We start from the raw sequence: 12,428 nt of genomic DNA on the forward strand, positions 1-12,428 counted from the left end.
GAGTCCTCGTGGTGCTGGGAGGGGGACATGGAAATCTGTGGGCTCCCAGAGCTCAGCACAGCTCAGCCACCCACAGGGTTGAGCTGCTTGGGCTCCATCTGGAGCGTGTCCCCCCTGGAATCAGACCTGGGACACCCCCAAGGTGGGACAGGACAGCCCTGACCCTCCTGGGGGAGTTTTCCAAGCCCTCCCGGTGTCTCCTGCCTCCCTGAACTTCTCCCTCTCCCTCCTGTCTCCACTCTGAGTTTGTGCAAGGCTTTCTAGCTGGAAAATAATCGGACTCAATGATCTTTAGGATTATTTTCCAACTTAAATGATGCCATGATTCTGTGAAAATCCTTATCCAACTATTCCCTAGAGGAGCAGGAAGCTGAGGGGCTTAGGGCCTATCTGTCTTCCCTCTCCGTGCCTGTCATTCTCCTTTCTGGCTCTTTTCTGACCTTCCTGACTCTGAGGAGCAGCAGAAAAAAAGGAGAAATCTCTGGATGGGTGTTGAGGTATCACTTAAAATCTATTTGTTTTTTCTCTCATCCTTTTTGTAAGGAACGCTGAGGTGTCGGTGGGTTTGGGGGCAGGGAACAAGGAGCACCTAGAAATGCCAGCGTTCCATGGGGTTGCAGGATGAGGCTGAACGCACGCACAAATTACAAGCTTTGCCATGGAAATTGCTGGAAATTATCCCGGTGGGAGAAGAGTGAGGGATTAAACATCGGGGTTCCTCAGCTCTTTCCAGTGAGCTCAGCAAGTCCCACTTCAGGTCGAGCGGGGCTGAAGGACATCCACGGTCCCCTCCAGCTGTGCAACATCTGCCTGTGCCAGCGGCTGGGAGCGGCTGGCAGGGACCGGGAGCTGTGCCAGGAGGTGCCCGCGGTGGCTTTGCCCGCCGAGACGGGCACGATGCACACAGAGCCTGCCCGGAGGAGCCCCGAGAGAGCAGCAGGGCTGGCTCCTCGCAGGGCGCTGCCGTCCCCGGCTCCCGGGGTGTTGGAATCTGAGCTATTGATGATCCTGAGGTTGTAGAAAGTCTCTGTCTGTCAGCCCCGCTGCCAAAGCAGAAGCCATCATTGGTCTGTGCTGGTTTCCAGGTTGTTTATTCTGTTTATCTCTAACATGTTCTGCTGCCCTGCCCAGCTCTGTCCTGCAGGGCAGCGTGTGGGGCTCTGCCCTCAGTGGGATGTGACAAACATTCAATACCAGAAACTCCCTGGGCTGCATTTACAAGAACGTGCCAATATCTGTCACCTACGTTGGACAGTGTGTCCCCAGCCTGAACCAACAGAAAAATGCCAACACCACAGTGAGACATGGAGGGCATGAAGAAGGAGAAAAAGGACAAACACCCAATTTCCTCCAGCTTGTCCCCTTTGGACCCCTCATCTAGAATCCTAAAATTTTACTTTTGCACCCGTGCCACACTTAATTATTACTGATATCAAACACTCAGAGCTGGTAATTGATCCTGTAAGATTGAAAACTCTTTTCCATGGCCAGAGATCACAGACAGTGTCTCTGGGGGCTCTGTCCAGGGGGTTCCTGACCCCTGCCAGGGTCCCAGACCTGCCAGGGCAGCCAGAGGGAAGCTCTGGATTCCCACACCAGGGCACTCCAGCTGCTTCTGAAGCCACCTGTGTCCCCACGAGGCTCGCTGGGATGGGTTTGGTGTCACTCAGCGCTGGACTCGGGGTGACGGTCACCTTGAGTGGAGTCAGGAAAATCAGAGCCCGGCAGGGAGAAGGAAGCGGCTCCTGCGGTTCCCAAAGAGTCCGGGAAAGCGGGGTCGGGATGGAGGGGTGGGAGGGATGGAAAGGGGCAGGACCTGTCGGGTAGAAGCGAATTCCTGCCTCCCTCCCCGAAACTGGAACCTTCCCTGTCTGCTCTGCTGCCCGAGCCCCGGGAGGTGGCACAGCCCATGCCGGGGTCCTGATCCAGTGTCATTTGCAGGAAGTAACCTGGCAATTAGGGCATTAATTAGCCCTTGAGGATGTGACCCAGTGGTATTTAACCCTTTGCAAGCTGCTGCTGCTGCTCTGCAGGGCCGAGTCACGGCAGAGGAAGGGCCACAGGGGTTAAACCCATCGGTTTGGGTTATGGATCTCTAATTATTTTATCCCTAATTCGCTGCTAGAAAGCCCAGCCTGGGGTCAGCAGCGTTCCTCACATGGGGATTAACGTGCCCAAGCGGTGCTGGTGTCCCTGCCCTGCTCCTCGGATCCCTCTTTGTCCCATCCGGGGGCTGGAGGGAGCTCCCGGCAGAGGGGGGCTGGAGGTGCCAATGCTGCCCTAAATATGGGGAGAGAGAAGATTGTTTGCCTTGCCATGGCAGTGCCTCCAGCAGAACAAGTGCCCTCTGTTCTCTGCCTAAAACTCCGATTTTAAACAAGAAAAGAAGATGCTGGCTCGATGCGAAGTGTCAGGGCACGGTCCTGGAGAGAAACGTTCTCCAGAACATCTGAGAAACGCGAGGGGAGCGCGGGGAGGCTTTGGGAGCAGAAGTGACAGAAGCCAAGCGTGCCTTGTAAGGACAAGGGTCCCATCAGGAGCCGATGGGCTGTGACTCCCCGAACCCTGCGAGGGCTTTTCCAGGCACGGGGCTGCCCCGAGGGCGGGATGAGCTCCGCGGTGCCCTCCTGGCGATGCTTTCCCCCTGCTGAAGCAGCTGCTGCGGGAGCAGGGTGGCAGGGCTGGGCTCGGGGGAGGGCGAGCATCGCCTCCTTCTCCCCGTGCCAGGCTGGAAATACGGGCAGAGGAGGAGCTGAGCGGTGATCCCTGCAGCCAGCCTCAAAAGCAGTTGCTTCTAAGGCTTCCAAAACATTTTGGAAGTGTTTTCCTAACTCGGGGGAAGGGGAGCTCAGCGGCCTCTTCTGTTCCCTCGTCGTGCTGGTGGCTGCAGCTCCTGAGCCACCTCGCAGTGACAGCACCTCCGGAACGGGTTTCCTCTCGGGCAGGGCTGCCCGTCCCCTGCCTGGTTCTCCCCCAGCAGGTTGTGGGATGCTCTGGAGAGGGGATCCTGAGGCGGCAGGAGCCACGGCCGAGCCCCGCGGGGTGTGCGAGGCTTGCAGGGTGGGCAGAGCGGGCAGCGCCCCAGCCGGGCTGCCCTGCCCAACTCTGCCCTGCTCAAATCTGCCCTGCCCAACTCTGCTCTGCCCAAATCTGCCCTGCCCAACTCTGCCTTTCCCAGATCTGCCCTGCCCAGCTCTGCCCTGCCCAGTTCTGCTCTGCCCAAATCTGCCCTGCCCAATTCTGCCCTGCCCAGCGCTGCCCTGCCCAATTCTGCCCTTCCCAGCGCTTCCCTGCCCAATTCTGCCCTGCCCAATTCTGCCCTGCCCAATTCTGCCCTGCCCAGCTCTGCCCTGCCCAATTCTGCCCTGCCCAGCTCTGCCCTGCCCAATTCTGCCCTTCCCAGCGCTTCCCTGCCCAATTCTGCCCTGCCCAATTCTGCTCTGCCCAGCTCTGCCCTTCCCAGCTCTGCCCTGCCCAGCGCTGCCCTGCCAGGGCTCCCCGCTCCCCCCGCAGCCCCCGCCGAGCAGATGGTGCCGATTTTCGCAGGGGGAGCTGGAGGGAACAAAGCCCGGAGCGCTGCGAGGCTGCAGCCTGGCTCCCAAACGCAGCCCGGGGCGGGGGGTGACATCTGTGGGGACGGGGTGCCTGCGGCGTGCCCAGCACCGTGCTCAGCAGGCACTTGCGCCTGCCCTGCCTCACTCATCTCCCTCCTTTGTTGGTTTTCCCTCTTTTCCAGATAAAGCAGCCCCCGCACGGTCGGCGGGGATGCCGGTGAAGCCAGCGGGCTGCCTGCCCCTCTGTGCCCGGCGCGGCACCAGCGGCTGACCGCGAGCTGCAATGTTTCCCACCGCCGGCGATGCCCAGCCCTGCTCCTAGCCTGGCTTCCCGGGGCTGACATTCCCGGTTTTCTGCTGTTCGGAGGGCAGTGCCACCGAGCATGCAGCAGGGAGCCCCTCGGCAGCCCAAGGCCAGGGGAGCTCTCCAGTGAGTCCAGCTCCTCAAAGGCAGAGTTGCCTCTTCCCAGCCCGGCTTCGGGAGGCGCCTCGGACAGCGAATTCCCCTGCGCCCAGCGGGTGTTGAGGTCCTGGAGAGCGGGCTGGAGGAGGGGGCTGCCATGGAAGAGAATGTGTTCAGCGTGCAGCAGATCCAGCCCAACGTCATCTCGGTGAGGCTCTTCAAGCGCAAGGTGGGCGGCCTCGGCTTCCTGGTGAAGGAGCGCGTCAGCAAACCGCCCGTCATCATCTCGGACCTGATCCGGGGCGGGGCTGCCGAGCAGAGTGGCCTCATCCAGGCCGGGGACATCATTTTAGCCGTCAATGGCAGGCCCCTGGTGGACATGAGCTATGAGACGGCGCTGGAGATCCTGAGGAGCATCGCCTCCGAGACCTACGTGGTGCTCATCCTGCGCGGCCCCGAGGGCTTCACCACTCACCTGGAGACCACTTTCACGGGCGACGGGACGCCCAAAACCGTCCGTGTCACCAGACCCCTGTGCCCGGCCCCGAAGGCGGTTGACTTGTCCAACCCAAGCGTTCCCAGCAAAGAGCAGCCACCGCCAGCAGCCATGGGATCGCTGTGGAGCAGGGAACCGGGGAAGGAGGTGGAGCCCATGGTCCACGTTAACGGCGTTGTTCCCGGCAACAAAGGGCCGGATGCCGGCAAGGACAAGGACAAGGACAAGGACAAGGACAAGGACAAGGACAAGGACGGGACTGGTGGTCACTCCTGCCTCAATGGTGGCATGGAAGACAATGAGCTGCTCAAAGAAATCGAGCCCGTCCTGGACCTGCTGAAGAGCAGCAGTAAGGACAGCGGTGGAGATGCGCCCTCCAAGGTAGAGACACGCGATATAGAAGTCCAGGTGGACTGGTAGGTCGCTAAATACATTTTTTACCTTTGGTGGAACGTGCTGGTTTTGGCTCCCCGAGGTGTCGGTGAGCGCCTCTCCACAGCAGGGTGGAGATGGAGAGGAAGGGATGAAAAAAAAGGGGGAAGTGATGGGAAGATGAGAAATTGGGAGAAGATTGTGGAAGAAGGATGTAAGCATGGGAAATCAGGGAGATCGGGAATAACGTCTCATGGAAAGCTGAGCTGTGTGATGTGGTGGATCACGGGCTGGGCTGGGCTAAATCTCTGCTGGTGTTCTCAGTTCCATTTGTTTAAAGTTGAAGCAAAATCCCGTGCCTCATTTTCCCCACCTGCCAAAAAACGCCCGTGGTATTCTTGTCCTTGTGGTCCTGTTTTAGACTCTCTGGTTGAAATCCACTTTAGTAGGAGAGGAGGCAGGAAGGTTGGACCAACAGGACACGGTGCTTCCCAGGAGAAATGAGCTTCCAAACCTTTTGGGAGAGGGGAGGAGAGCCCCAGCCCAGCTCCATCTGAAGTGGAGCGGGAGCAGCCTGGTGGGAAAGGGGGAGATGTTTTCTATCGACAGCTCGGGATGGCCAATCCTTGTGGAAGTGCCAGGATGGATCTGCCCCTGCTCCTAGCGAGCCAGATCACGATTTCAGGACTTGTGTGCATGGCTGGGGATGTGAACAATGATTGTCCCACGTCCTGTTGAGGAGGGGGAGGTGGGACAGCTCCCGGTTTTCCTCAGCGTTTCCCCGAGCTGCAGCGCACCGCTCTGGAGCCGGGGCAGCTCCCCGGGGCCCTCCCTGATTCCAGAGCTGCCGTTTGTAGCTGGGTTTTTTCATCCCATCTCCCTCTCCTCCTGGCCGTTCATTAACACTGTTAGGTTGCCTTTCCCTGTTGCTTTTCCCCAGGTCCCCGAACACTTTTTAGCAGTGTCAAGTGCTGCAGCGGGTCGTGGCTGCCCTCGCTTATCGACTGGCTGGAACAGCCCCGAGGGTTTGCTGGAGCTGCACCTCTGTGGCTCGGCCACGGAAAGAGCTGTAATTCCAAGTTCTCTGTAATTTCAGGTTCTCTTGCTGTAGACACTTCTCAGGAAGAGGAAAACATTGTGTTAATGTTTCTTTATCAGAAACAAGAGAGGAAAGCCACAGCGGGGTCCCCTCCATGGGCTTCCAGCCAAGGCTGAGCTCCCGCTCACTCGCTCCCCAATCCCACCCACACCCTCTGTGTTTTCCACCTTCCTTGTTTTATTTTCAGTTGTTTTCATGTCGTTCTTGCTCTCCCAATTTATTCCTGTTTCCTGTGGAGGACACGGTACTCAAAGCTTGTTAGGCTGCTCACACTGAGTCAGAGGGAAAAAATATCTGCTGGGCTCGGTGCTGGTGTCTGGGTGTCCTTCCTGCCACCCCCTCCCCGGCACAGCCCCTCTCCAGGTCTTCTTCACCTGGGAATTGCTGGGATTTGGAAAATTCAGACATTTGCTGTGAAATGGGAAGTGATTTAACCCCCCGAGCTCAGGACGCTCTCCAAAAGCCTCTCTGGGCTGTGCATGATTTAATCCCATCCTGGGAGAGCCTGGTTTAAGAACTGAGACATTGAAAGGGTCAGGACTGGTTACAAAATGTGCAGGGGGGCTTCAAAATCCCCTCTGGTTTAGCTCAGGGACCTGGGGGTCACTGTACAGCAAAGCCCCCAGAGGACACAATCCCAAACACTGGGATTGAACCTGGGCAGCCTCACCCTTCCAACCATGTCCCCCATCCCACCGGCTGCAGGATCTCCAAGGAAATTTTGCTCCAGCCATGGGGAAGGAGGAAAAACGTGATTCTACTCTGAGGAGCTCTTTTATTCAGAGATTAAACAGAAATGCTTTGATTTCACTTTGATTTCACTTAAACTAAAGGATCTTGAAGTAGCAAAGCAGAGACTTCACCAAAATCTCAGTTTTTTGTTTTCAATAGCCAAACTAAAAAAAAAAAAAAAAATATATATATATATATATATATATATATATATATAGTAATCTCTATACCTTGGGGATGAAAATCCACTTTTTGGTCAAATTCTCTTGCTTGATGAAAAGCTGCAGCCTGGCCCTTGTGGAAGGATTCATTGTGAGGGAGAAGACCCATGCTGGAGCAGAGTTGAAAGATTCAGTGCAGGGAGAAGCTGCCAGGAGCTGCTGTGCAGGGCAAAGGGCATTTCCATGGGATTGGGCTGGGGATGATTCATCTCCTCGGCTCAGCTCACAGAGCCGGGGCATCCTGAAGGTCTCCTGCACTCCAAGTTTTCTTGGGTGGCAGCAGAAGTGCAGGAAGGTCAGGGAATAATGGGGAGTGGATAGCTGGGCAGAGTGTTGGTTGATGCCAAGGAAATGCCAAAAAAGCCCCAGTATGTCGGAATCTGAGCTATTGATGATCCCGAGGTTGGAGAAAGTCTCTGTCTGTCAGCCCCGCTGCCAAAGCAGAAGCCATCATTGGTCTGTGCTGGTTTCCAGGTTGTTTATTCTGTTGATCTCTCACATGTTCTGCTGCCCTGCCCAGCTCTGTCCTGCAGGGCAGCGTGTGGGGCTCTGCCCTCAGTGGGATGTGACAAACATTAAATACCAGAAACTCCCTGGGCTGGATTTACAAGAACGTGCCAATATCTGTCACCTACATTGGACAGTGTGTCCCCAGCCTGAACCAACAGAAAAATGCCAACACCACAGTGAGACATGGAGGGCATGAAGAAGGAGAAAAAGGACAAGGCACACCCAATTTCCTCCATCTTGTCCCCTTTGGACCCCTCATCTAGAATCCTAAAATTTTACTTTTGCACCCGTGCCACACTTAATTATTGCTTATATCAAACACTCAGAGTTTGTAATTCATCCTGTAAGATTGAAAACTCTTTTCCATGGGCAGAGATCACAGCCAGTGTCTCTGGGGGCTCTGTCCAGGGGGGTTCCTGACCCCTGCCAGGGTCCCAGATCTGCCAGGGCAGCCAGAGGGAAGCTCTGGGTTCCCACACCAATGAGCCTTATCAGATGGATGCAGCTCATCCCTGACTTCTCCAGGCAGGAACAGCGCAGGAATTGAGCTCTACTCACACCCAGGAGGGTGCAAAACCTGGCTCAAGGTTGAGCTGGACACCTCCAGCCTGGCCTGTTTGGCTGTGATCCAGCTGGAGATGATGGATTTGGGATTTGGGATGGATGCTGTCCTGTCCCCTCTTTCCTGGTGCTGACCTTCCCAGCCCGGGGCGCTTTGTCGGAGCCGATCCCACTCATGGAGCTGTTCCCAGGGCAAAGGGATTGGCACAAGGCTGAGCTTGCCCACAGGGAGCCAAAAACCTCTTGCTCAAGATGGGCTTTGGCAAAAACAATTCAAACTACACCTGGTGCTTTGGGCTTCCAGCTCCTCTCTCCAGAGTTACTTCCAAGGAAAGCTGGAAGGGAGCCACAAGAAAAATGGAGAGGGACTTCTAACAGGAGCATGGAGGGACAGGATAAGGAAATGGATTCAAAATGGGCAGGGTTAGGTGGGATATTGGGAATTGGGAATTGTTCCCTGGGAGGGTGGGCAGGCCCTGGCACAGGGTGCCCAGAGCAGCTGTGGCTGCCCCTGGATCCCTGGAAATATCCAAGGCCAGGCTGGGTGGGTTTTGGAGCAGCCTGGGACAGTGGAAGATGTCCCTGCCCGTGGCAGGGGGTGGCACTGGATGTCCTTTAAGATCTTTTCCAATCCATCCTCTGGTTGATTGATTGGTTGATTGATTGACCCTAAATTTGCTTTGGGGACACAATCAGTTCCTCCCCATCCCCTGGGTCTGCATTCCCCAGGGGAATTCTCCTTGCTGGCTTCTCCTCCCACCGTGTGCCCTCGGGGTGGTCCATGACCAGGCTCAGGCCATCTGCAGTCAGAAAAGGGAGCAAGATGTGGGGCTCAAGGTATGATGAGAGCTGGCATTTCTGCCACGAGGCTCACCGTGGGCTAGGAAGCAAAAATAGAGTTTGATTCACTCCCTGCCGGCGAGCCCAGGTCTGTTTTTCCCTCAGAGCTCTGGGGAGATTGTCAGGTCCCATCTTCTCTCCTTCTTCCCCCCCTCCCCACTGAGTTGCCAGGGTTTATTTTCCTTCCCAGGTCTCTTCCCTGACATGAGCAGCATGATGGAAACATGGCATTTTCAGTCCAAGCAGCAGCCCCGAGAGAGAGAGAGAGGTGTGCTGAGAGCAGAATTCAGTTCAGGAAACATTTCAAGGTTTCAGGCTCCAGCTTGCCTTGGAACAAACCCCATCATTTTACAGTTCCTGAAGAGAAAATTCTCTTCCTCCCACTGTCCTCAGGATTGCCAAAATCTCTTTGTGTTGCTCAAAACATTTCATTTGCCTTTCTGATCTGTCTTCATTCTTCTGCACTTGGATGCAAAACTTTAAAACCTCAGAAAGGAGACGGTTCCCTGGAATTTCCACGTTTGGGCCATTCTAGAAATGGATGCAGGGAGCTCTGGCAGGGAATATCCTTCCCCTGCTCCCCTGGCCGAGCCTTCTTCCTCATCACTCTACTCCATCACTGCTCCAGAGAGGCATTTTGTGCCTGGAAACCACATATTCCACCCAAATATATCCCATATTCCCCCCAGATATAGCCCATATTGCCCCCAAATATATCACATATTCCCTCCAAATATATCCCATATTCCCACCCAAATATATTCCATATTGTCCCCAAATATATCCCATATTGCCCCAAATATACCCCACATTGTCCCTAAATATATCCCATATTGTCCCCAAATATATACCATATTCCCATCAAATATATCCCACATTCCCCAAAATATATTCCATATTCCTCCCAAATATATCCCATATTGTCCCCAAATATATCCCACATTCCCCCAAATATATCCTATATTTCCCCCAAATATAACCCATATTCTTCCCAAACATACCCCATACTCCTCCCAAATATACCCTTTATTCCACCCTATTACAGACTGTATTCCCCCAAACATATCCCATATTCTGCCCAAACATATCCCATATTCTGCCCAAATATATCCCATATTCTACCCAAATATATCCCATACTCCTCCCAAATATACCCCATATTCCAGCCATTTAAATCCTGTATTCCCCCAAATATATCCCATATTCCACCCAAATTTATCCAGTATTGCTCCCAAATATATCTTGTATTCCACCCAAATATATCCCATATTGCCCTAAATACACCTCATATTCCACCCAATTAAGTCTTGCATTCCCCCAAATGTATCCCATATTTCCCCCAAATGTATCCTGTATGTCCCCAAATATATCCCATATTGCCCCAAATATATCCCTTATTTCCCCCAAATGTATTCCATATTGCCCCAAATGTATCCCATATTTCCCCCAAATGTATCCCGTATTTCCCCCAAATGTATCCCTTATTTCCCCCAAATGTATCCCATATTTCTCCCAAATATATCCCATATTCTTCGTAAATATATCCCATACTCCTCCTGAAATACCCCATATTCTGCCCAATTAAATCCTACATTCCCCCAAATGTATCCCATATTCCCCTAAATATATCCCATATTGTCCCCAAATATATGCTGTATTTCCCCCAAATATATCCCCTATTCCACCCAATATATTCTACATTCCAGCCAAATATACCCCATATTTCCCCCAAATGTATCTCATATTTCCCTCACATATATCCCATATTTCCTCCAATAATCCCGTATTTCCCCCAAATATATCCCACATTCCCCCAAATGTATCTCATATTTCCCCCAAATATATCCCATATTTCCCCCAATATATCCCATATTTCCCCCAAATGTATCTCATATTTCCCTCACATATATCCCATATTTCCCCCAAATGTATCCTGTATTTCCCCCAAATGTATCCCATATTTCCCCCAATATATCCCGTATTTCCCTCACATATATCCCATATTTCCCCCAATATATCCCGTATTTCCCTCACATATATCCCATATTTCCCCCAATGTATCCCGTATTTCCCCCAAATGTATCCCATATTTCCCCCAATGTATCCCGTATTTCCCCCAATGTATCCCACATGGCCCCAAGTCCATCCCCTATGGCAGCCCGCCCGAGCTCCATTATCCCTGTGCAGGGATCCCTGCTTGGCTCACGCTGCAGCTCCCACCGTCCCTGCTGCCTCTCCAGGGAGCGCATCCCAGATCCTTCCTCCAAATTCCCACCTCCTTCCTGAGCTCTGCTCCATCCCCTGTGCCCTGCAAATCCCTTCTCCTGCCCCATCCCTCTCCCTCTGCTCTCGTCCAGACCTTGCCGAACCACCCAGCCTGCGACCAACTGCCCCAGGGAAAAAAATTAAATTAATTAAATTAGGGAATTTTGATTCCTGAGGATGCCCTGCCGCTCTGCAATGTGGCTTTCCATGGGGCAAAAGAAAGGTGAGGCAAGAGCTGCTTATCCCAGCCCCAAGCACTGGAAGGAGGAGCACTGCAAGTGCAGCCATTCCCGAGGAAAAATCAGGGAATGAGGTAAAAAGAAGGAATTTCTCTCCTGAGGCGTGAGCTTCCCACGCAGCCCCAGGCTCAGGTTTTTCAGGAGAAGGAAGGAGCTGGTCCCTGGTCACAGCACAGGGTGATGTTATGAGTGTCACCAGAGCTGTCACCCGAGGTGTGGGCACTGCCATCCTCGTCATCCATCCAGACTGGGGTGGCAGCAGCCAGGGCTGCCTCTGCTCCCTGCCTGGGAAGTCGGAGAGATCCTTCTGCCAAGGAAATTCAAAGGAGACGAGTGACAAACTGATAAACTTCCCCTTCACTCTTTTCCCCCCCCCCTTTAATTTCTTTTTGGAAAAGCTTTGGAGAAATTTCTGAAAGGGCTGTCTCAGCAACTTCCCTTCTGCTTCATCACTCAGAGCACTGCAACATCATCAAATTAGTCAAAAGAAAACAGTGGTGCCTCTCATTTCTCCAAACAGCCAGATGCTCTTTCCAAGGGGAGGCAGCATCCCAGGCTCTGCCCAGCACCAGTGGGGGAGGGCAGGATTCCTCTTTCCTTTTTAAGGTATCAAATTTGGCTTTCAGAACAGAAAAAACCCCCAGACAGGGTTTTGGATCTCTCCGGATCCAAGAGATCTGGCCAAAGGTGTGTGACGGATCTGGGAGTGGTCAGAGAGGGATGCCTGGATCCTGGATCTGGCTTTTGGGAGAGTTCATCCAACCAATGGCCTCCACCTTCAGCATTGCTTCCAGTTCCTCAAAAACATCGAAGTGGGGATTAAAAACATCTCATGGAATGGTTTGGGTTTGAAGGGACCTTAAAGCTCATCCTGTTCCACCCCTGCCATGTGCAGGGACACCTTCCACTGTCCCAGGCTGCTCCAAGCCCCAGTGTCCAACGTGGCCTGGAGTTCTCCCAAAAGAGAAGCCAGCTCCTCTCATCCCTGGGGATGTCCAGCCTGGCTCCCTCGAGGGATCTGTGTCCCCCCAGTGCCCACCAGAATGACTTTTGATTTGATTTTGATTTTGATAAAATCCTTTTGGGAGCATTACCCAGGGGCTGGGCTCGGGCACAGAGCTGTCCCCTCATCCTCC

At 53.7% G+C, this 12,428-nt stretch overlaps 1 protein-coding gene across 5 annotated transcripts in view; it reads left to right on the forward strand.

Moving 5' to 3' along the window:
* Positions 1 to 12,428, forward strand: part of NOS1 (nitric oxide synthase 1) — a 92,546-nt gene that overhangs the window by 31,861 nt on the left and 48,257 nt on the right. For all 5 annotated transcript variants that reach the window (XM_085592959.1, XM_085592960.1, XM_085592961.1 and 2 more), the window contains exon 2: positions 3,737 to 4,869. In XM_085592959.1, the coding sequence (XP_085449085.1) occupies positions 4,115 to 4,869 (755 nt within the window). In that variant the 5' untranslated portion in view covers positions 3,737 to 4,114. The remainder of the gene's footprint in view (positions 1 to 3,736; positions 4,870 to 12,428) is intronic.

Source organism: Lonchura striata, chromosome 15 (assembly GCF_050655825.1).
Source record: "Lonchura striata isolate lonStrDom1 chromosome 15, ASM5065582v1, whole genome shotgun sequence".
Classification (NCBI taxonomy): Eukaryota; Metazoa; Chordata; class Aves; order Passeriformes; family Estrildidae; genus Lonchura; species Lonchura striata.